The sequence below is a fragment of the Eptatretus burgeri genome, chromosome 8 (genome assembly GCF_056783735.1).
Source record: "Eptatretus burgeri isolate ZD-2024b chromosome 8, Ebu_testis_v1, whole genome shotgun sequence".
NCBI lineage: Eukaryota > Metazoa > Chordata > Myxini > Myxiniformes > Myxinidae > Eptatretus > Eptatretus burgeri.
The window spans coordinates 107,927,264-107,952,421 of NC_140968.1; the positions used below are offsets into that span (position 1 = coordinate 107,927,264).

The window sequence follows — 25,158 nt, forward strand, 5'->3', positions numbered from 1 at the left end:
TATATATATATATATATATATATATATATATATATTAGTGCTGGCCAATATCGGCATTTTTTCTGGAATCGTAGGTTGGCGTCAATGGGATTACTTACATGCAGTGATGTTGAACACAGGTTAGCGTCAAATGCAGTACGTACTGTGCACAACCCAAACACCTTGAGCAGCTTCAAAAACCAACAATGCATTATCGACGTTTCAGGGAGATGTGCATAAACATTAGTGTTTATAAACAGCTGCCAATCATCATGTGACGGGTAGAAAACATTTGGCTGTGTAATTTAGAAAACATGTTAATATGGAAAACAGCTCGGAAATCAGGTGTTATCAAATGTATTTTCCTTTGAAACTCACAAAGAGAAACCACATAACCTTTGTTAAGCACATCCGGTTAATATAAAATAACCAATTGCTTTCGAAACAGTCACGAGGAAAAATGAAAACATGATCGCTCGTACGCTGCTGAAGTTAAAAAGTTAAAACCTCCACCACCCATCATCATCATAAGATACAGAATGAAACTTTGCCACCACTGCACCCATAACCAAGCATGCAGTCGTGCACACACACTCACGGAGAGTCTCTTTCCCGATCCAAATCTACCCATATGTACCCCTACCTTGGAGCAACTTCCGATCAGGACACGAATTGTAGCTCTATCGACTGTAGGGCACTCGGCAAGTGGCTGAAGCACTCAAGCAAGCACTCCAAGGAAATGGTCGATAAGGAATGGCTGTCATGGCAAGTGATAGCAAGCTGATCGGTTATGGCACATACCCACAAGAAAACGAAACATCGCCGATGTACTCACATTTTCAGATTTCACTCCAGATTTCGATTTATTTAGTCCACATGATCCGATCCTCCAAACTCAAATTATATTTCTGTTATATCCCTTCAATTCATCCGGAAGAGAAGATTGTGGAAACCGAGCTCACAAAAGTGATGTAAACAGTGCTTTATTGGGACTAAGATCAGGCATTCGATGATATCAGTGAGGAAAGTGGGGGAAAAAACATTTTTCGTGCTTTACCGACAATAATAAATGTCAGTGTGTGTATGTGTGTGTGTCATTATGTATCTCCTCCAAAACTCCAAAACAATGAAACTTCGCAGCCTGAAACTTTGCAGGCACACATGAAGGGAACTCCAAGGAAGTGCAAGAGTGAAAATTGGGTGTTTGGGGTTTTTTAAATATATTTTTCGTATTTTTTTTTTTGGATACCAAGTTGAGGCTCATGTAAGAGCTAATACACAGAAACATATAACAAGGCAGGAGATAAGAGGGGCAGGAGAGGGAAGCACAAAATAGTGGGAAACAAAGACAACAGGATATCTGTGGAAGGGAGAGGGATGGGGTGGGGTACTTTCAGGATGGAAAACAGGGAATTGGGTTTGGGGTGGATTAGCGGGGGGAGAAAAGATTGTGGTTTTGGATGGGGGAAGATAGGAGATGGTGGTGAACAGCTGTTTTGAAAACCTGGAGGGAAGAGTGGGATTGAAGAGAGTGTGAGAGTTTGTTCCAGCAGTGGGAAAAAGAGGAATGAAAGAGTGAAGGTGAGCAGTGATTCTTGATATTGGTATTTTTACCAGAAGGGGGTTTTTGGTGGACCTGGAACACCCTTAGGTAATATAGGGGGGGGCAGATCACAGACAGAGCATGGGGGGAAAGCCAGAGAGGAGAAGGTAGAAGACAGAAAGATCACTGACCTGCCTCTGGTGAGAGAGCGTGAGACCCAAATATTCAGCTTCATCGCGGAAGATACTGTACCAATGATCCTAAATGCCTTGGTTTCCACAGCGTAAAGCTGAGGAAGGTGAGAGATGGGAGCACCAGCACGAGGGGAAGAGCAGGACTCCATCAGGCTGTGAATGAAAGCTTTGTATGTGGTCAGGAACTCAGGTGTGCCAAGAAAGGACTTCGCACAGCGGAGGATTCCCACTCGGCGACTAGCTTTGGAGGCCAGGTTGGCCAGGTTGTAAATGCGTCTTTCCCAGGAAACATTATGGCAGATAGTGAAGCAAAAAGCTTGAAAGAAAGTACTTCTTCAGGATTGTTGAGAAAGTAGATGGGGTGGGGGTTCCAACCGTCCTTTCAGAGAGACCTGGTGAGGACGGGAGATTTGTCAGGATGGAAAGACATATATTCCACGTGTTTGACCAGCTTGTGATTTTATCCAGGTGTGCAGAGAGTGAAGAGGCTGCTGCCTGCTGATCAGAGGGAGGAGAGATGGTATGGCCAAGGGTGGAGTCATCAGCAAAGAGATAAAGACGATTTTCATGGGAATCTGAGAGATCATTGATAAAAACCACAGGGCCAAGAACTGCCTTGAGGAACTCCAGCTGAATGGGAAGAGGAGATGTGAGTAATCGATGAAGAGCCACGCATTGACCAACAGGAGAAGAAGTCCGCAAGCCATGAGTGGAGATTGCCTTGAATACCATGGGAAGAGAGTTGGGTGAGCAGTGCGGGATGCCAGACCGTGTCAAAAGGGTTAATTCAAACACCCCTTCTGAAGATAATTAACAGACTTATTTAATGATATTCTTTATCAGGTGCATCCTCGGCTTTCATATGCCTGGTGTTGGCTTAATGGTGAGCGTGATGGACTGTGGATCTTAAGGTCCTGAGTTCAAATCCCACTCAGCTGTTGAATTAATACCGGCTGGGGTTAACTTGGCCTGTCATCCTTCCGAGGTTAGTAAAATGAGTGCCAGCATGTTGGTATACTATGTCGGAGTGGCGACCTGTCCAGGATTGTCTCCAAGAGCCAAGGAGACTGTTTCGGTAGCACCAACGTTCTCAACAGGGTATGGTCGGTCGGTCTCTCTCTCTCTCTCTCTCTGTCTCTCTGTCTCTCTGTCTCTTTGTCTCTTTGTCTCTTTGTCTCTTTGTCTCTGTCTCTCCTGGTCGTTGGTGAGTGTGGCATCATGGTGACTTCGTGTGTGCAGCTGTGAGTACTATGTTGTGTTGTTGTCATTCCTATCCCCTATTCGTTTCCCTCTGTGTCACTGTACGGGTTTGTGGAGGTGTCCCCCCCCCTGTTTTTCCTTCCTGCTGAGACGTGAGATTGGGAGAGCACGCACGGTAGGTGCTTTGTGGGTTTTCCTTGGAACCTTCAGTTTCTGGGCCTATTTTCCATCTGCCTTGTTTTCATAGGCCTGCCGTTTATCGGTGATTTAGCTTCTTCCTTCTACTCTTCTTTTTCCTTATATTTTCATTTTTTTTTTATTTTACCTTCGCCTGCGAATTCTGCTCGTGACAGGTCTTTGCTTCCTTTGTTTTCAGCTCTGGCGAACATTCGTTTGCAGAATAGCGTTGCAAAATAGAATAGCAAAAAATGCGGTGATAGTTGGTCCACCCGACGGGGTTCGGGTCGAGGACGTCGTGACGGGTTTGGGAGAACTCGTTAGTTTCGAAAATGTGTTAGCAGCTTCAAAGATGAACCAACGAGTTGTTGTTTTTCTTTCCGAGGAGCGCGACGTCGCTCAGGCAGTTCAAACCGGTTTGTCTTTACCGCCAGATATTTTCGTTAACGTTAGTATGTTGGACTCACCGGCGGTGAAAATCACTTTGTCGAATTTGCCGCCTTTCGTTAAAAGCGAACAGATCTTGTCCGTTTTAAAACAGTTTGGCATGGTGGTGTCAAAAATCTCCATGATTCCCTTTCGTTTGCGTTCGGATTCCACAGTCCGCCATATCATGTCCTTCCGGCCGCACTGTTACATGGTGTTCAAAAACAACGCTCAATCGCTCAATGCCTCAGCTACGTTGGTAGTTGAAAATCGAAATTACCGAATGTACATCGCAACAGAAACAATGACGTGTTTCACGTGTGGTGCCTTCGGACATTTAAAAGGTGCTTGCCCGAAGTAGGCCTATATATCCGGTGGCACATCTAGACAGTTAGGAACAAGCGCCGATCCTAGTGGCACATCCAGAGTCGATATTAGTAATAATAATGGCGCGTCTGCAACGGGAGATCGACCTTCACATTCGAGCGCGGAAACCGATAATTCCCCGGCTGATGACGCGGGTTTTATCACCGTGTCCTCCAAGAGGAATTATAAAAGAGGAAGCGGAAGTGAGGACACACAGGCGAGCTGTTCGAAAAAGATAGCGCCGTCGAATGAACGCAATGTTTCTTTCTATCCTAGAAACAGAAGCTCCTCCAGCTGGTCCTCTGCTGCAGAACAGGTTCAGTGTGTTCGCTGAAAAGGGAGGAGACGTTTCCGTTCATTCCTCTCACGGACAAGGACCGAGCGCAACGCCCCGAGATGTGGTGGTCACCACCCCGGTCACTGACATTAAAATCAAGAACCACGAACCTGCTCTCGTCACGCGCCCTGCTGACGACGAAGTGTCTGAGGTAATGGAGGAGGAAGAAGTAACAGCCCCAGAGGGAGAGTGCGAAGCCTCCGATACAAGAAACGGTAATCCCTGTTACGGTCTTTTAAACTCCCGCTGTGGAAACAGCTTCACCTTTGTGGAAACAGTCATACCAAGCGTCTTCAAATTTCCACCTCATCTCCAGAAGGTTAGTATACACGATTTATTCCAATGGTCTCCACTAAAAAATACATATTTATTTGATACAAATATTTATTTTGACATATTAAATTGTTTTGAATCTATAAAAGTTTTCGAATTGATTTTGGGTGCGAATACCCGGAAAAACGACCTCCTTTGCTGCCAGGATTTTTCGATGAATTTCTGTATGATTCTGACTGTGTCAGACGATGCAGGTCGTTTTGTGTTCGTGCCCAAAAAATTAATTCTAACACATTAATTTTATAAATTCATCCACATTCAAAATGTGTATAAAATGAATAAATTCCTGTGGAAATCAAATTTAGCGCAAATTTTCAAACTTCATGGACATCCTGTATATGCAATTAAAATAAATGGAATCCTGAATCAGAATGCTCCAATTGTGATTCTATCAAGCGGTTCGCACTGTGTTGAGTTTACCACTGAAATTTCCGTGAATTATCAGTTTTCTGTTCACCAGTTAATTCGAAATTTCGATCCGATAGTAATTATGTTATTTTCTACACAGAAACCGAGACATCGGAAACCACCGGTTGACGGACACCTGGCTCCAGAGCCAGAATTCACAGCTGCGCCAGATTCACCACCAAGGCCGTCGACTTCAGCAGACCACACGTACTGCGCCGATCCGAGTCCCAGTAAAATGAAACGGAAGCTGGGTACGGCAACCGAGACCATTGAGAACCTGAGGAAAAAAACTGAAGGTTACGCAGCAGAAAACGCGAAGTTTGAAGAAAAAGGTAGAGAAATTAAGCTCTGTCGTTGAATAACTAAAAAACAAAGGGATGGTTTCAGAAAATTGTGTCGAGATACTGAATTCGACATTTTTTGGGGTACCACTGGCGGTTATGAGTCGAATATTAAAGAATCAGGCGAGCGGAAAGAAATCCAGGCAAGAATACGATACTGTGATCAAGTCATTCGCCCTCACGCGAAATTTCTATTCTGCGAAGGCCTACGACGATGTACGAGAGGTATTCGATCTCGCTCTACCTAGTCCTTCAACGATCCGAACCTGGTACAGTGCCATAGACGGATCACCGGGATTCAACCAGGTAGTATTTGACGCATTGGAGGCAAGATTTAAAGAGGATGGGAGTACGCTATGTGCCCTAATGTTGGACGAAATGTCACTGATGGAATCAGTAGAGATCTGGTGACAAGGTGCTAGGATATGTGGACATTGGAGCAGGTAATCTGGACGATACAGCGCCACTTGCTAAAAACGCTTTTGTAATTATGTTGGGCGCGGTGAATGATCATTGGAAAGTTCCAGTCGCCCACTTCTTCATCAATGGTTTGACTGGTAAAGAACAGGCCAATGTTGTGTCTCAGTGTTTACTAAAGCTACACAAAATTGGAGTTAATGTCATCTTGCTTACCTGTGACGGGCCTTCAGTGCATTTGACAATGTCAAAAGAGTTGGGCGTAAGTATCAACCCGGATAATATGAATTCGTCGTTCCCTCACTCAGCAGATCCTCACAAGCTCGTTTGGGCATTCCTCGACGTGTGTCATATGTTAAAGCTTGCAAGGAATTGCCTCAGCACACTGAAGACGATGAGAGACAGTTCTCAGAGGGTCATCTCCTGGAAATATATAGAAAACCTGTATGAACTGCAGAAACAGGAAGGACTACGGTTGGCAAACAAACTTAGTCGGAAACGTATCGAATGGAAGACAAATATAATGAAAGTTAATACGGCTGCTCAAACGCTGAGTTGAAGTGTCGCGGATGCAATTGAGTTCTGCCGCGAAGAGTTGAAACTACCTGAATTTCAAGGTAGTGAGGGAACTTGCACCTTCATCCGTACATTGGATCAACTGTTCGATCTGTTGAACTCCAGGAACCCTTTGGCACGCAACTACAAGGCACCGATCCATCCTGCTCGCGAGGCAGCTTTTTTGCCATTCCTGGAAAAGACAAGTAATTATCTCACGGCCTTAACTAATACTTCTGGTCAACTCATGACAAAGACAAAACTTAAAACAGCATTTATTGGGATGCTGACTTGTATCGTAAGCATTAAAAACCTCTATCTGACATACGTCCATCCCCAAAATTCATCTTTAAAGTATTTGCTTACATATAAGCTCAGCCAGGACCACATCGAGTTGTTCTTTGGAGCCGTCTGTCGAGCATGTGGTGGCAATAACAATCCAACAGCCAGACAGTTTATCGCAGCGTACAAGCGTCTTCTGATGCGGCATGATATCAAAGCCAACAAGGGGAACTGTTCAGCCCAGGACGCAACACGCATCCTCACAGCTGCGTCATTCAAAAATATCACTAAGAGGGCTGTCCCAGATAAGACGCAGGATATGCTCATAGCCAGACGCTACGATTTGCAGCTTCGCCAGCCAATGACGAGTCACCACGATTATGCCGATATTCCACCATTTAATAAACTTTCTGTGTTCCTGGAGTCAGTTGTAACCTATATTGCAGGATATATGGTTAAGATGGTTAAGCGGACACTCAAATGTCAAGATTGCTTGCTGGCTCTCACGCAGAATGATAATGTCAATTTACCTGCCTATAGGCTCATTTTTGTTAAAACAAGGGGTGGCCTTACCGTTCCATCATCAAGCGTTGTTCAAGTATGTGAAGCCACTGAGAAATGTGTTAAGAGAATGCTAGCAGTGACAAATGGCAAGATTCCTCGTGATAGTTACCTGAAATCTGCAATCTCTGCATCAGTGTTGGCAGAAGTAGGATCGAGTGCATTTGACACGCTTAGTGATCACATGTTTGAGACGGAGGCAGACTGTAATCATGTATTTTCTCTCATACAGCACATCTGTGAGTGCTATACAAAGATTCGTCTCCACCATGTTGTTCGAACCATGAACACTGGATTGAAAGATAAACCCATCAGGAAAAAATTCAGCAAACTGATCCTATTTGCACATCAATAGTTTACTAACCATTTGCATTGAAGTGTTTCTCCGAGGTTTCGACATATCTTATGTTTCAACCTACTGCAATTATAATAGTTGATCGTCATCTTCTATAGGTCAATGCATATTAAATCAGTCTCATTCGTGTGTAGATTATAGATCATGTTTATTAACGTTGTCCAATGTCTGTTCGATGTTTTCATGATTGATCAATATATTATAGGCCATACAGGGTAGCTTTAAGCGACTCACATAGGGGGTAGCTTTAAGCTACCCGCTATGGCCTATAATATATTGATCAATCATGAAAACATTAATGAGACTGGTACTGGTTCAATATGCTTGGACCTACTACAGAAAGCTACCCTCTATAGTCTATAATATTGTTGCGAATTCGCGCCCGCCGGCGTGCAAACGGCCACGTAACTCGAATCGCGGCACGTCGCCCACCGGACGGATAATTCTGTCGTGACCCTCTCGGACTAACGCCGGGAGCTAGTCACGGGTGGGCCTTTCGGCCTCACCACGATCGTGCCAATCGGCCCCCGCGTGGGATATGGTTGTTCGCCAAATTCGACCGACCTAAGTACCCACGCAGAGGGTAGACCGGGCGATCGCACCTCGCCGCAGGTCGACTCCGGACACGGGCCACTTAAGCGACCCGTTCCGTACTATCGGGATAACCGAGCGGTGTTATCGTCGGCCTCGACGGTTCCGATTAATTATCGGGCGTATTAAGCCCACTACCAACCCTTTACGTGAAGCAAGATGGAGATTCAATTAAAGAAAAGACGAAGCGAAACGGGAAAAACAGTTCAACATAAGGCACATTTATTCCGCGGCACACGGAGAGCACACATATACAATTACAACAATTATGCACCAAAAGCAGATGTAACAAAAGAAACACAACAATGCAGATCTACGACCAACTACGCGAGCACATGGCAACACTTACACAGTTTTACTTTACAGACGGTGCCAACAACACATTTACTCAAAAGCAAAAGAAATGGGCCACCCCCACAGACAAGGGGGCCTGTGGGCCGTGAAACTGGGTGGATCCTACCCGTGTCTTTGTGATGAGTTATTGTGATCATGTTCTTGCATGATTTAGCTTGATATGGTGTGATATCACGTGGTTTAGCTTGATATGGTGTGATATCACGTGGTTTAGTTTGTTATTGCATGATTTAGCTTGACATGGTGTGATATCACTTTGTTTCCTTTGTTATTGCATGATTTAGCTTGACATTGTGTGATATCACGTGTTTTAGTTTGTTATTGCAAGATTTAGCTTGACATGGTATGATATCGCATGATTACCTTCGCATTCTGCGAAAGGTTATGTTTTGGTCGGCGTGTATTTATTTATTTATTTATTTATTTATTTATTTATTTATTTATTTGTAATCTTGTGATTCGTATAACTCAAGAAGTATTAAACCGAATTGCATGAAATTTGGTGGGATGATTGGTTATTAGCTAGGAAGCATTCGATTAGATTTTGGGATCGTTCGGGTCAAAGCTCAAGGTCACGAAAAGGTCAAAATCGTCTTTTTACGATAACACGATCAATTTCTATTCAATTTGCATGCAACTAACGCCAAAATGTTCAGAATTCAACGCCTCATCTTGTGATATGCAATATGACACAATGACGCCCATACTCTTGTTACCGGTTAGGGGTCAAAGGTCAGGGGGGTCACAACCTTGAAAAATATGCGGTTTTTGTCATAACGCGGTCAATTCTTGTCCGCTTTACATGAACTCAGCACCAAAATGTTCAGAATTTAATGCCCAATCTTGTGACACAACGACGTCATAACACATGTCACCGGTTGGGGTAAAATGTCGGGGGGGGGTCATGCCCTTGAAAAATATGCGGTTTTTGGCATAACTCGGTCAATTCTTATTCGATTTGCATGAAACCAGCATCAAACGAGATTACCTTCTCTTGTTGAAACGTTGTATTCACCGAGCTTGTGAGTGAAGACTCGCCAAAACGACGTGAGTTGATTGTTGTTTAGTCCGTAGCCCCCGAAAGTCGGGGGGGGGTCATGACATTATAGATATGTGGTTTGTGTCATAAGACCATTCATATGAAACCAGTTCCCCACACTCATACCAAGAACAAAAAAAGTAGTGGCGGCGAAGGTATGCGCTCTATGAATGCCCATTCTCGTTTAGCTTGATATGGTGTGATATCACGTGGTTTGCTTTGTTATTGCATGATTTAGCTTGACATGGTGTGATATCACGTGGTTTAGTTTGTTATTGCAGGATTTAGCTTGACATGGTGTGATATCGCATGATTTTGCTTGATATGGTGTGATATCACGTGCTTTACTTTGTTGCATGATTTTGCTTGACATGGTGTGATATTACGTGGTTTAGTTTGTTATTGCAAGATTTAGCCTGACATGGTGTGATATCACGTGGTTTAGTTTGTTATTGCATGATTTTGCTTGATATGGTGTGATATCACGTGGTTTAGTTTGTTATTGCATGATTTCGCTTGACCTGGTGTGATATCACGTGGTTTAGTTTGTTATCGCATGATTTAGTTTATCGTGTGATATCGCATGATGTAATTTTCTATCGCATTATTTCATTTGTTGTCGCATTATCTCGCTTGATATGGTTTGATATGGTGTGATTTAGTTTGATATCGCATGATTTAGTTTATCGCATTATTTAGCTTGACATGGTGTGATATCACGTGGTTTAGTTTGTTATTGCATGATTTAGCTTGACATGGTGTAATATCACGTGGTTTAGTTTGTTATCGCATAATTTCAATTGTTATCACGTGATTTAGTTTGATATCGCATGATTTAGTTTATCGTGTGATATCGCATGATGTAATTTTATATCGCATTATTTCATTTGTTGTCGCATTATTTAGCTTGATATTATTTGATATGGTGTGATTTCGTTTGATATCGCATGATTTAGTTTATCGCATTATTTAGCTTGACATGGTGTGATATCACGTGATTTAGTTTGTTATTGCATGATTTAGCTTGACATGGTGTGACATCACGTGATTTAGTTTGTTATTGCATGATTTAGCTTGACATGGTGTGATATCACGTGGTTTAGTTTGTTGTTGAATGATTTAGCTTCATGTGGTGTGATATCACGTGGTTTAGTTTGTTATTGCATGATTGAGCTTACTGTTAGTGGTGTGATATCACGTGATTTAGTTTGTTATTGCATGATTTAGCTTGATATGGTGTGATATCACATGGTTTAGTTTATTATTGCATGATTTAGCTTGATATGGTGTGATATCACATGGTTTAGTTTGTTATTGCATGATTTAGCTTGACATGGTGTGATATCGCATGATTTACTTTATCGCATGATTTTGTTTGTTATCATGTGATATTACATGATTTAATTTTTTATGGCATGATTTACTTTATCGCATGATTTTGTTTGTTATCATGTGATATTACATGATTTAATTTTTTATGGCATGATTTACTTTATCACATGATTTAGCTTGATATGGTGTGATATCACGTGGTTTAGTTTATCGCATGATTTAGCTTGACATGGTGTAATATCACGTGGTTTAGTTTGTTGTCGCATGATTTCGCCTGACATGGTGTGATATCACGTGGTTTAGTTTGTTATTGTATGATTTTGCTTGACCTGGTGTAATATCTCGTGGTTTAGTTTGTAATTGCATGATTTAGCTTGACCTGGTGTAATATCACGTGGTTTAATTTGTTATTGCATGATTTAGCTTGATATGCTGTGATATCACGTGGTTTGGCTTGACATGGTGTGATATCACGTGGTTTCGTTTGTTATTGCAAGATTTAGCTTGACATGGTGTGATATCGCATGATTTAGCTGGACATGGTGTGATATCGTATGATTTAGCTTGACATGGTGTGATATCACGTGGTTTCGTTTGTTATTGCATGATTTAGCTTGACATGGTGTGATATCACGTGGTTTAGTTTGTTATTGCATGATTTAGTTTGACATGGTGTAATATCACGTGGTTTTGTTTGTTATTGCATGATTTAGCTTGACATGGTGTGATATCACGTGGTTTAGTTTGTTATTGCATGATTTAGCTTGACATTGTGTAATATCACGTGGTTTAGCTTGACATGGTGTGATATCACGTGATTTTGTTTGATATCGCATGATTACTTTATTATTGCATGATTTAGTTTATCGTGTGATATCGCATGATGTAATTTTCTCTCGCATTATTTCATTTGTTGTCACATTATTTTGCTTGATATGGTTTGATATGGTGTGATTTCGTTTGATATCGCATGATTTAGTTTATCGCATTATTTTGCTTGACATGGTGTGATATCACGTGATTTCGTTTGTTGTTGCATTATTTAGCTTCATGTGGTGTGATATCACGTGGTTTAGTTTGCTATCGCATGATTTAGCTTGACATGGTGTAATATCACGTGGTTTAGTTTGTTATCGCATGATTTAGCTTGACATGGTGTAATATCACGTGGTTTAGTTTGTTATTGCATGATTTAGCTTGACATGGTGTAATATCACGTGGTTTAGTTTGCTATCGCATGATTTAGCTTGACATGGTGTAATATCACGTGGTTTAGTTTATTATTGCATGATTTAGCTTGACATGGTGTAATATCACGTGGTTTAGTTTGTTATTGCATGATTTGGCTTAATATGGTGTAATATCACGTGGTTTAGTTTGTTATTGCATGATTTAGCTTCATATGGTGTAATATCACGTGGCTTAGTTTGTTATTGCATGATTTAGCTTGATATGGTGTGATATTGCATGATTTAGCTTGATATGGTGTGATATCATGTGGTTTAGTTTGTTATTGCATGATTTTGCTTGATATGGTGTGATATCACGTGGTTTAGTTTGTTATTGCATGATTTTAGCTTGACATGGTGTGATATCACGTGGTTTACTTTGTTATCGCATGATTTCATTTGTTATCGCATAATTTAGCTTGACATGGTGTGATATCACATGATTTAGCTTGATATGGTGTGATATCATGTGGTTTAGTTTGTTATTGCATGATTTAGCTTCATATGGTGTAATATCACGTGGCTTAGTTTGTTATTGCATGATTTCGCTTGATATCGTGTGATATCACGTGGTTTAGTTTGTTATTGCATGATTTAGCTTGATATGGTGTGATATTGCATGATTTAGCTTGATATGGTGTGATATTGCATGATTTAGCTTGATATGGTGTGATATCACATGGTTTAGTTTGTTGTTGCATGATTTTGCTTGATATGGTGTGATATCATGTGGTTTAGTTTGTTATTGCATGATTTAGCTTGATGTGGTGTGATATCATGTGGTTTAGTTTGTTATTGCATGATTTAGCTTGACATGGTGTAGTATCACGTGGTTTAGTTTGTTATTGCATGATTTAGCTTGACATGGTGTGATATCACGTGGTTTACTTTGTTATCGCATGATTTCATTTGTTATCGCATAATTTAGCTTGACATGGTGTGATATCGCATGATTTAGCTTGATATGGTGTGATATCACGTGGTTTAGTTTATTGCATGATTTAGCTTGACATGGTGTGATATCACGTGGTTTAGTTTGTTATCGCATGATTTCATTTGTCGCATGATTTAGCTTGATGTGGTTTGATATCACATGATTTACTTTGATATCGCATGATTTAGCTTTACATGGTGTGATATCACATGGTTTAGTTTGTTATCGCATGATTTCATTTGTTATCGCATGATTTTGCTTGATATGGTTTGATGTCACGTGATTTAGTTTGATATCGCATGATTACTTTGTTTTCGCATGATTTAGTTTAACGTGTGATATCGCATGATGTAATTTTCTGTCACATTATTTCATTTGTTGTCACATTATTTAGCTTGACATGGTGTGATATCGCATGATTTAGCTTGACATGGTGTGATATCACGTGGTTTAGTTTGTTATTGCATGATTTTGCTTGACATTGTGTAATATCACGTGGTTTAGCTTGACATGGTGTGATATCATGTGATTTTGTTTGATATCGCATGATTACTTTATTATCGCATGATTTAGTTTAGCGTGTGATATCGCATGATGTAATTTTCTCTTGCATTATTTCATTTGTTGTCGCATTATTTTGCTTGATATGGTTTGATTTCGTTTGATATCGCATGATTCAGTTTAGCGCATTATTTTGCTTGAAATGGTGTGATATCACGTGATTTGGTTTGTTGTTGCATGATTTAGCTTCATGTGGTGTGATATCACGTGGTTTAGTTTGTTATTGCATTATTGAGCTTACTGTGATGTGATATCACGTGCTTTAGTTTGTTATTGCATGATTTAGCTTGATATGGTGTGATATTGCATGATTTAGCTTGATATGGTGTGATATTGCATGATTTAGCTTGATATCGTGTGATATCACATGGTTTAGTTTGTTATTGCATGACTTAGCTTGATATGGTGTGATATTGCATGATTTAGCTTGATATGGTGTGATATTGCATGATTTAGCTTGATATGGTGTGATATCACGTGGTTTAGTTTGTTGCATGATTTTGCTTGATATGGTGTGATATCATGTGGTTTAGTTTGTTATTGCATGATTTAGCTTGACATGGTGTGATATCACGTGGTTTACTTTGTTATCGCATGATTTCATTTGTTATCACATGATTTTGCTTGATATGGTTTGATGTCACGTGATTTAGTTTGATATCGCATGATTACTTTGTTTTCGCATGATTTAGTTTATTGTGTGATATCGCATGATGTAATTTTCTGTCGCATTATTTCATTTGTTGTCACATTATTTAGCTTGACATGGTATGATATCACGTGGTTCCGTTTGTTATTGCATGATTTAGCTTGATATGGTGTGATATCACGTGGTTTGGTTTGTTATTGCATGATTTCGCTTGACGTGGTGTGATATCACGTGGTTGAGTTTGTTATCGAATGATTTCATTTGTTTGATATCACATGATTACTTTGTTAGCGCATGATTTAGTTTATCTTGTGATATCGCATGATGTAATTTTCTCTCGCATTATTTCATTTGTTGTCGCATTATTTAGATCGATTTCGTTTGATATCGCATGATTTCGTTTATCGCATTATTTTGCTTGACATGGTGTGATATCACGTGGTTTTGCGTGGTATATATATTATAGAGCCTCACAGCTCTGAAAACGCCATAAAACCCAAGGGAGGAAGAGGAAGAAGAAGTAGCACGAGATGGATGTTGTCATCGCAACTTATATGGAGGTCGAGAAGGACATGCAGAACAAGGTGAAGCAGACAAAGATCACCTCCTTCTTCACAAAGTCCGATGACCCTGATGATCCTGACGACCCAAACCCAGGGAGGTCGACGTCATCTCAACAACCTGCAGTGCTTTCAATGGTCATCATCATCAAAAGTAAGGACAATTTTCAGTGTTTTTCATTTTTACGACTCAAGTTTAGCCAAACAAGTGGAAACATTTTCGAGTTGGTTCCCCAAACCCTATTTTTCTCGTGGGGAGTGAACCTCATGCATCACGGTGTTTTTCAAGAAGGTAACCCCCGTGAACAGGTGGGCTTTGTTGTACCTGATTGAGGGTGAAGACTTGTTTCACCTGCAATGTTCCAACACTGGTGCCATTTCATGTCGGTATTTCTATTGTTCACATGAAAATTTGTCCGTCTGTCCGTCCATGCTCGTTTTCTCTACAACCGCTTATCCGATTCACACAAAATTTTCACCATCGCAACGACTACTCATGTAGAAAGTGATAATCATTATGACGTCATTGGTCACGTGGTGTAGTAGCCATGTTGGCAAAAAAGGGAAAACTTTGGACCTGTATCTCCGAAACCACACTCAAGGAAAAAATTGTCAAGCCCTCGACATGGGAAGCAAGTGTGATTATTATTATTATTATTTCCACAGACAATTGGTAGCTTGTACATGTTGCTGCGTTTGAGCCTGGGGAGTAACTGCGAAAATCTTACCTGTCCAGGTTCTTCCCGACATCTTTGTTCTTTGTTCCTTTCGCACTTCTTTATACTTTTGCACCATTCTCTTTACTCATTCTAATTCTTGCATTTTCTTCTTTTTCATCTCTTTTCCTCTCTAATTCCTCTCTTTCGTGATCTACCTCCAATGGAGAAGTGAATTCTTGCAGAAATTTTTCTGCAACACTCACTTGGCTGCACCTCGTGATGGGTTTGAGGGTTGTGGAATAGCAGTTGAAACCTGAATCCCATCCAGGTTCCTCCTGATGACTCCATCTTTGCTCTTTATTTCTTCAGGTTCCTTCTTAGTCTTCCGTTTGGTTTTTGACGGTCACACGTGACTTTGTTATGATGTCATAATTGCATGCGTTGAATGCTTTATCCGATCAGTATGAAAATGTTTGACGGTCATCAAGGTCTAAATTGTATTTGGGGAATATATGTGATAATGTCATTGGTCACGTGATATGGCAGCCATATTTTTTTTAACATCAAATCCTTCAAAAATCTTCTCTGAAATGGCGAAACAGATTGAGGCGACACTTTTCATGTATGATTGCCTATCCATGAGGAAAAAAAAAGTCCTCTGCCTATGATGTCATCGGTGCCATGGTTTGGCAGCTCGGATTTTATGAAGAATAAACCTTTAAAAATCCCTATTTTCCAGAACGGCTTGACAGATTAAGGGGAAACTTCACCTACATGTTCCCAAGCCTTCAGGATATGAGGGTGTTCACAAATAATTAATAGGTCACATGGTCTGGCAGCCATATTGGATTGCCCAGAAATCTTAAAAAATATATTTCACTTCAACCGCTTCATCAAGTCAGGTCAGGTATGGGAGCATGCGCCAGAGCAAGCGCCGGCTTCCGTCCGGCCATCCCCCAGGCAGATGCTTGGCCCATCCATCCCCATATCCTTGAGATGCTGGTCAACCTGCTGCAACCACGAGGGACGTGGTCGGCCCATTGGCCACCTCCACTCACGAGACTCCCTCGCTGAGAGAATCTAGTGAGCAGGATCAGCGTCAGGAAAACGAGCCACATGTCCATACAGCCGCAACTGACGCTCACGGACCATGCAGGTAACAAATGTCATCCGAGTCTCTCTCAGCAACCGCTCGTTGGACACAAAATCTGACCAGCGATAGCCAAGAATTCTCCGAAGAGACCTGGTACCAAAGGAATTAAGTCTTCGTCTCAGATCCTTGGTCAGAGTCCAAGTCTCGCATCCATAGAGCAAGACTGGAAGCACCAAGGACCTGAAGACTCGGACTTTCGTCCTCTCGCACAGGTACCTGCAGCGCCACACCCCATGATCCAGTGAATCCATGACTCCCCAGGCCCGACCCAGACGTCTATTGACCTCTGACTCGCAGCCAGCAGAGACATGAATATCACTGCCAAGGTAAGTGAATCTCTCCACAACCTCAACATCCTCACCACAAACAGACACAGACAGGACAGCAGCATCCAAGATGTCATTGAAAGCCTGGATCTTAGTTATCACCCAAGAAACCCGTAATCCCAGTGGCTCCGACTCCTCATTCAGCACCTCGATGGCCCCCAAAAGGATATCTAAAGTCTCCGCAAAGATGACTGCATCATCTGCGAAATCAAGGTCCGAGATCTTGACATTCCCAAACGATGCACCGCAGCTTGATCTTTCCGACATCCTCCCTAAAATCCAGTCCATACAAGTGCTGAAAAGTATGGGGGCCAGTACACACCCCTGACTAACTCCAGTAACAACTGGAAATAAGTCAGAGATGGTACCACCACACTTCACAGTACACTCAGTACCAGAGTAGAGTTCAGACATCAGATCGATCAGTTTTGGTGGCACCCCACAAAGACCAAGAATCCTCCAGAGGGCATCCCGATTCACTGAATCGAATGCTTTACAGAGATCAACATAGGCTGCAAGCAGCCCCTGCTAAAACTCTCGTCTACGTTCGGTGAGGATATGAAGAGCAAGGATACGGTCAATCGTTGACCTCTTTGGTGTAAAGCCTGACTGCTCTGGACGCTGTTGCTCACGCAGATGGTGGCAAACCCTATCAAGAATTATCCGAGCAAAGACCTTGCCCGGCACTGAGAGCAGCGTCACCCCTCGGTAGTTGTTGCCGTCTTGGCGATCACCCTTCCTTTTCCACAGAGGGACAACAAGGCCCCTCTTCCAATCAGTTGGGATGATGCCTGTGTTCCAGGCAGAGCACAAAACTGCATGCAACGACATGAGTGCAGCATTTCCACCAGCCTTGAGAAGTTCAGCATGGATGCCACAGATCCCTGGAGCTTTACCCTGTTTCAACCGGTTCACCGCAGCCTGTGTTTCCACAAGCGAAGGTGGACCACAGTTGATTGGAGGGTCAGCAACATGGATTTGTAACACCCTTGACGTCCAACTCGACAGCTGGGGGATCAGCCTGGTACAACCGCTCAAAGTAACCGGCCCAGCGGGCCTTCACTTCAGACTCCTCTGTCAAGAGCCTACCACTCTCTGCTCTCACTGCAGTGCTTCGAGGGATGGGCTTGGATGAACGCAATGCGCGAATTCCCCTGTAAGCGGGACAAGAATCACCTGTCCACAGGTGATGCTCTACCCCCTCACAGATTCCTCGCACATCGGCCTCCTTGTCCACCCTTAGTGCACATACAGTTTTCCGCCTCAGCTCCCTGAACAGCTCAGCGCTGCCATTCAGCCTGGCCCTGCGACTCTGGTCAATGGTATCCAGTGTCCCTTGAGAGACAAAATTCTTCTTTGCCCTGCGGTGAGTTCCAAGACATCCACCGGCAACATCAAGGATGGTGGTCTTAAAGGCACTCCACAACTCTTCAGGACCCCCAAAGCACCCAGACACCCCAAATGTCCACTCAGCTTGTTCGCAAACTCCTCAGCTACTCTCTCATCCTTGAGCTTGCCAACATCCAGCCTAGGCTGGGATGGTACCATTCTCCAGGATTTAAGGTGCAGCTTTAGAGTTGTTACAACAAGCCGGTGGTCAGTATTGAGGAACTGAGCACTCCGGTAGACCCTGCAGTTCTGGATCATCCTCCAGCGACCGTCAATGAGGACATGGTAAATCTCCTTTGCCACACCGCCAGCGTTGGAATACCAAGTCCAGTGATGAGCTTGTGGGCACTGAAACCATGAACCAGCCACCCTAAGTCCATGACTTCTTGCAAAGTCAAGGAACTTAGTGCTATTCTGGTTCATAGCTCCTGACCCATGGGGACCAACTCATGCCTCATAACCATCCCTATCAGTTTCAGTCGATGCATTGAAATCCCCCAAGACTATAAGTGTATCTCGTTTGGAGCACTGATCAACCACAGACTCGAGCGTGGCGTAGAATGTGTCCTTCACGGTGAGGTCACTCGCCTCAGTCGGACCATAGACAGAGACCAGTGAAATGACACCTAAGGAGTGACGAATCCTTAGTCTCATAATATGCTCGTTGACGGGTGTTACCTCAATTATCATTGGGGTCAGCTTATTGAACACAGCTACAGCAACTCCTTGAGTATGGTAACCATCTGAGTGACCAGACCAATAGGTGAAACCACCCGCCATGATCTCGCCGCTATCCGGTCTCCGAACCTCAGGGAGTGCTGCAATACTGATGTTCATATGTTTGAGCTCAGATGATAACAGAGACAGATGATCATCCTCTCTTAGGGATAGGACATTTCAGGCACCCACCCGAAGGGACTGCCTCAGGTTAACCCAAGGAGTCCGCCGTCTGGTGGACGACACCTCAGCACCACCCCGACACACTCTCCTGCAATCTGACCCACTAATGTTATCCCGTGGTTTTCTTACGGGGGTCCCGAAGGCTTTGCCCCAATTCCGTCATCCGGTGAGCTGCACTGCGGAGGGCAGTTGCACAGGAGGTACCCCCACAGAGGGGGTTTTCACTTTTTCTTTGCGTTTTTCTTGTGTTTTGTGGAGTGAAGGGTTTTACGGTGGCCGGAGTGAAAATCCCGCCACCAACCTCCGAAAAAAAAGTAACCCAACTGAAGGAGGACGTCCGCAGACACAGTTGGGCATGAGATATAAATGGCCGTTGGCTCACAAGGAGCCCCTCCACCCTTTGACAGGCTTTGTTTTTAATCCTGCTGGGTTTCCATATCATATTCCCTCCTCACCAGGAAACTTGGTGGGGGAGACGGTTTAGTCGCCGACAACCCGACCATGAAACAAGTTAGTACAGGTTTATATGGTGCCTGTAGCATGTCACATCTAATCTGGCCTGATGTGACGCTTCATCAAATGAGGTAAAAGGTCACAATTATGATCTCGTCGTCATGCGGAATATATTGTTGCGAATTCGCGCCCGCCGGCATGCGGACGACCAAGTAACTCTGATCGCGGCACATCGCCCACCGGACGGACAATTCAGTCGTGACCCTCCGGGAACTATCGCCGGAGCCAGTCACGGGTGGGCCTTTCGACCTCACCACAATCGTGCCAATCGGCCACCCGCGTAGGATAGGGTTGTTCGCCAAACTAAACCGACTAAGTACCCACGTGGATGGTAAACCGGGCGATCGTACCTCGCCGCAGGTCGACTCCGGACACGAGCCGCTTGGGCGGCCCGTCCCGTACTATCGGGATAACCGAGTGGTGTTATCGTCGACCTCGACGGTTCAGATTATTTACCGGGCGTTTTGCACCCACTACGAACCCTTTACGTCAAGCAGGATGGAGGGTCAATAAAGAAAAGACGAAGTGAAACGGGAAAACAGTTCACACAATGCACATCACACAATGCACACGGAAAGCACATATATACAGCCATACAGTCAAAATGCACATATAGCAACCAAAACAAAAGCAACAACGATGCAGAGTTACTACCGACGACGCGCACACACAGCAACACTTATGCAGTTCTATTTTACAGATGGCGCCAACACACATTTACACAAAAGCAAAGGAAAGAAGCCACCCTCATAGACAAGGGGGCAGACAGGTCTGTAGGCCAGATGTTCGCGTGACCTGGAGGAGCGGCCAGGTCTGCGAGACCGGGCGGGGGGTCCTACCCGTTGTCCTCGTGACGCGTTGGCGGACGAGCCGCAAATGTGGCCGCGCAGCTATGCCCCGACTCCGTGCTCCTTGGCGGGTTTCGTTGGCACGACGTTTTGAGTGGGGTGGGAACGGGGCCCCCTTTTTGCACTATCTCAGCGTGGGGGAAAGGGGAATTGTTGATGCCCTGGGGGAGGAGAATGGCTGGCTGGCTTGGGTCCCACGACGAGCGATCCCACACCGCGACCTCGTCGCCGACCGCCGTCCTTCTCGCCTCGGACCCGAGCTCCTTTGCCTCTTTCCGCAACTCTTCTCAGCCAACTCCAGAACCCAACTCTCTCGATGACACTCTCTTCCCCCGACTCTCTTCCACTCTCCAACCAAAACTGACTCACTCTGCCACGATTCGCCTTGCGCTCGCCGTTTTATAGGCTGGCAGGAGCAGCTTATATGCAAATATTCGGATCAGGATGACCTCGGGGGCGGAGCCACGCTCACCCATTGGTCAGAGGAAACGGGGGCATGAACCTCCCCTGATCCTAGAATTTGCATATATCGATTTCACACAGACGCGCCTGGAGGCGGGGCCAAGCCGCCCCGCGCTTGCTAATTGGACGGAGGAGAAGTGGGCGTGTAGCGTTCTTGATCCGAATTTTCCCTCTGAAAGGCCGCTATTTGCGCTCGCGGCTCGGTGCGCTCGGCACCAATCGCCGAACGGGCCCGAGACAGCCTGACGTTCAGTGTTCACAGGTGGTGCGGGAATGGCCGTAGAAGGAGAGAGGTGAAGGTGGTGGAGGGTTTTCGGTGGTGGTTGATGGTTATGGTGCCGTTGGGAATGGCGGTGATGCGATGTTTGCAGGGTTGAGTTGTGAAGGTAAAGGTCGTGGCTGTTGGGGTTGTTGTTGTTGTCTGAGGGTTGGAGCGTGGTTGTAGTTGGTGACGATGGCTGGCGTGGTGGTTAAGGTGGTTTTGTGATGGCGGTTGAGACGTGGTTGGTTCAAGATAAAGATAGAACAGAAAAACGGCTATCTCAAAGCGTCGCAGCCCGGATGAATCACATAAATTCCCTCTCGACAACGTGTTTGGGGCGAACTACACATGTACTTCGAGATATCTCACCTACAGGTCCTGAATGGTGGTTTGCGATTTTCCACAGCCGTAACAATATTGTCGTGTACACGGTGGTTCAGTTAATTACCCCGCCATTGACCCAAATGTCATGTGCAGGGCAGTTAACACCAGCCTGAACGGATCGCCAAACGGTTTCTCCCTTGGAGGTTTCCAGCCGAGATTCTTGAAAATTATGGCGTGCGGGGGAAGGAAGCAGGTCGGCGCTTCACCAGAACGGAGGCACACGGGTTTATACTCAAACTCACAACGAATGGACAGACACAAGCAAATTGAATAAATAAGTGTTTAATGAACATAAATCAAATATTTATAATGGAAATATATCAACACGTGATGATTAAAAAAAAAACATGAGGTAAACTAAAGCTAATTTCGACAAGTCTCCACATGGACATAAATACAGACAAGGGGAAAGATAATATAAAAGAAAATCCTCCCTTTATTCTGGCACTGAGCTGTGTATCCAGAGATGATCTTTTAGGAGCCTGGTGCCATCGAACCCACATCGTCCTGCACGGGAAACCACACCCAAAAATGGCTCCAAGCCGCTCTTTGTGCAGGAATCATACGTGAGATTTTTGCGGCAGTGTTCAACACCAGGGCCCAGAAACCGTTGTGCAGCTTCTTTTCACGAACGAACATGCCGCACCATTCCTCTCTGTGCACCGGGTCTGCTCACAACCATGACTCACCTTCTTCCTCGAACATTCAATGGGATAACGCCGAGTTATCCTGAGATTCTCTCTCTCTCTCTCTCTCTCTCTCTGTATCTCTCTCTCTCTCTCTTTCTCTCTGTCTTTCTTTCTCTCTTTCTCTCTTTCTTTCTCTCTCTCTCTCTCTCTCTCTCTCTCTCTCTCTCTCTCTCTCTCTCTCTCTCTCTCTCTCTCTCTCTCTCTCTCTCTTTTTCTCTTTCTCTTTCTCTTTCTCTTTCTCTTTCTCTCTTTTTCTCTTTCTCTCTCTCTTTCTCTCTCTCTTTCTCTCTCTCTTTCTCTCTCTCTTTCTCTCTCTCTTTCTCTCTCTCTTTCTCTCTCTCTTTCTCTCTTATAAATGTACAACGTCACGACTCAGCCGAACAGCGACGGCCAGGGTCTTGCTCCAGCATGCGGGCAAATTCACACAGCCCGAACACGAAAACCATGTAGCCTTCTTTGTTGTGTCGAGGAGAAGCCGGACAGCGAGACTCTTGGTCTCAATCACGTTCCTCATACCAATTATCTGCTCTCCGATCATGCCCCCATCTCTCACGTCACACCGACCAATGACCAACCTCAGGGACATGACTTGCTGGTTCGAAGCCGGGAAGGCGGTTTTTTTTTTTGCCTGCTCGGAAATGTTTGGCTCTGTTGTTCTTGTTGTTGAAAACGTGGTTCTTTTATTGCCAGTTTTGTAAATGCAAAAACGTGGAAAAGGTCACAGGGGACAATCACAAACTGGGAGAAATTAGCCTTAAACCATACCTAGTTAACACAGCACCGCCCGCATGTGGTGAAATGTAACAATCTTAAGTTGACAGTTTTCGCCACTTTATTTATATCAAGATGTCTCCTGTCCATCCACGGACCATGCTACACTCTAAATCCTATCTTCACTATGAAATTTCTCCATCTACCCCACAAACAACAATATGTTTTAAATTTCAACCTGATCGGACACATGGTCTGGCGATCATAATTTTTTTGTTTTTTGATCTGGGTTCAGGGATTTAATCAAACTTAGTCCAAATATGTATAATGATGTAATATTGTGGGTGGAGGCATATCTGTCATCTCGATGTCAAAGATTGCCCTGCGAGTTTTTAATAGAGCAGTTGAGCCTTGTGGAGGAACTATGATCCTTGTTACCACCACCACCACCGAAGTGGGCAGAGGTTATATTTTCACCCCTGTCTGTCTGTTTATCTGTTTACACAACAGCTCTAAAAGTTATGTACAGTTTTGGATGAAATTTGGTGGATGTATGCCAAGGATGAAATGATTAGATTTTGGTGAAGATCCGGATCCAGATTCTAGAATCTTTAAAGTGATTCTTCACCATGGAGAGAGAACACCAAAAACGATATATAGCATGATGTCTCAAAATGTTGTGGACTGAATCAGACGAACCTTGGATGACAGGTTGGGTGTGTGACTGATGAATCGCTTCAGTTTTGGTGAAGATCTGAATCCAGATACGATAATTAAAAAAAACTTTTCAGTGATTCTTCACCATTGAGAGATGGGGCCAAAAATGATATATAGCATGATCTTTCAAAACGTTGTGGACGGATTCGGATGAAACTTGTTGGATGAGTTGGGTCGGTGACAAGAACAAGCTGATTATATTTTGGAGGTCTGGATTTGAAAACGTAATAAACTGGTCAGCCTGCAGAGGTACGCGCCCTACTGAGGCCATTCTCGTTGATTCTGCAACGACTACTTCCATCCCGATAAAAGCTAAGATTTCCGAAACAGATCTTTTTTTTAAAAACATAGCCAAGACTCGTCTCGTGGAAGAGCGAGAAAACAGAATGGATGAGGACACAACATAACAAAAGGAACAGCAGAAAGAAAGAAGGAGAAGGGGGAAAATAGACAGGGATTGACAAACAACGGATGCGGATAATGATGAGGCACAGGGGAGAATGCAAAAGTTGAACAAGATGGATACATAAGCAACGTTTTCGGGTATGTGTGTGGGGGGGGGGGCGGAGGTTCTGGGGTGATTTAAGGGTTGTAGAAAAGATCATGGTTTTGGATGTTGGATGATTTGAGATGGTGGTGAACAATAAGCTGTCTTGCAGTCCCGGAGAGCAGAATGAGATTAAAGACAGTGTTTAAGTTGGTTCCACAGGTGGGAAAAGAGAGGAATAATTGAGTGGAGGTGAGCAGTGTTTCTGGATTTTGGCAGTTTCTCGAGGAGGGTGGAATAATCATTTGCAAAGAGATAAAGAGGATTTTCCAGACAGTTAGTGAGATCATTGATGAAGATTTGGAAAAATATGGGGCCTAGAAAACTGCCTTGGGGTATTCCAGCCTTGACAGGGAGAGGTGATGAAAGGGTCCCATTGAGAGCCACTCATTGTCGACAAGCGTCGATGAAGTCAGCAATCCAAGAGTGGAGTTGGCCTTGGACTCCAGAGGCAAACAGATTGAAGAGCAAAGCAGGATGCCAGACTGCATCAAAAGCTCAAGATATGTCCATAGTGACAAGATATGCCTCAAGATATGTCATCTCATGTCTGATATTGAGGGCCTGCATCCATCGTTGTAAGAGTTGAAGCAGCATGTCCAAGGTAGAGTGACCATGTCTGAATCTGAATTGATGATCTCAGATGAGGTAATTGGAGAAAAGGAATGATTTTATGTTTACTGTGATGATGGATTTCATGACCTTGCTGATGATTGTAAATATACCAATTGGTCTTACTTAATTGGATCTGTTTTTGCATCCTTTTATTTTGTTTATGCAATTCTGTGATGTTGGCTGATTTCCAAGCATATCGAAGATGACCTCTATCAAATGATAGGGTTAAAAGGGTAGAGAGAGGACGTGCAAGAGCAGCA

The 25,158-nt window shown here is 43.8% G+C and overlaps 1 protein-coding gene and 1 long non-coding RNA gene across 3 annotated transcripts in view; one reads left to right on the plus strand and one right to left on the minus strand.

Moving 5' to 3' along the window:
* Positions 1 to 3,896: 3,896 nt before the first annotated feature.
* The window catches only part of LOC147022506 (uncharacterized), a 122,632-nt gene continuing 101,370 nt past the window's right edge, over positions 3,897 to 25,158 (plus strand). Inside the window, exons 1-2 of one of the 2 annotated variants that reach the window (XR_015061280.1) lie at positions 3,897 to 4,541; positions 14,630 to 14,877. This is a non-coding gene — a long non-coding RNA (uncharacterized LOC147022506). Of the gene's footprint in view, positions 4,542 to 5,082; positions 5,296 to 14,629; positions 14,878 to 25,158 lie in introns of those variants that run through there. The other variant, XR_015061279.1, reaches the window with a different exon arrangement.
* Positions 7,121 to 25,158, minus strand: part of LOC147022507 (uncharacterized) — a 163,944-nt gene continuing 145,906 nt past the window's right edge. The window contains exon 6 of the mRNA XM_085893485.1: positions 7,121 to 7,409. Coding sequence (XP_085749611.1) covers positions 7,366 to 7,409 — 44 coding nt within the window. The 3' untranslated portion in view covers positions 7,121 to 7,365. The remainder of the gene's footprint in view (positions 7,410 to 25,158) is intronic.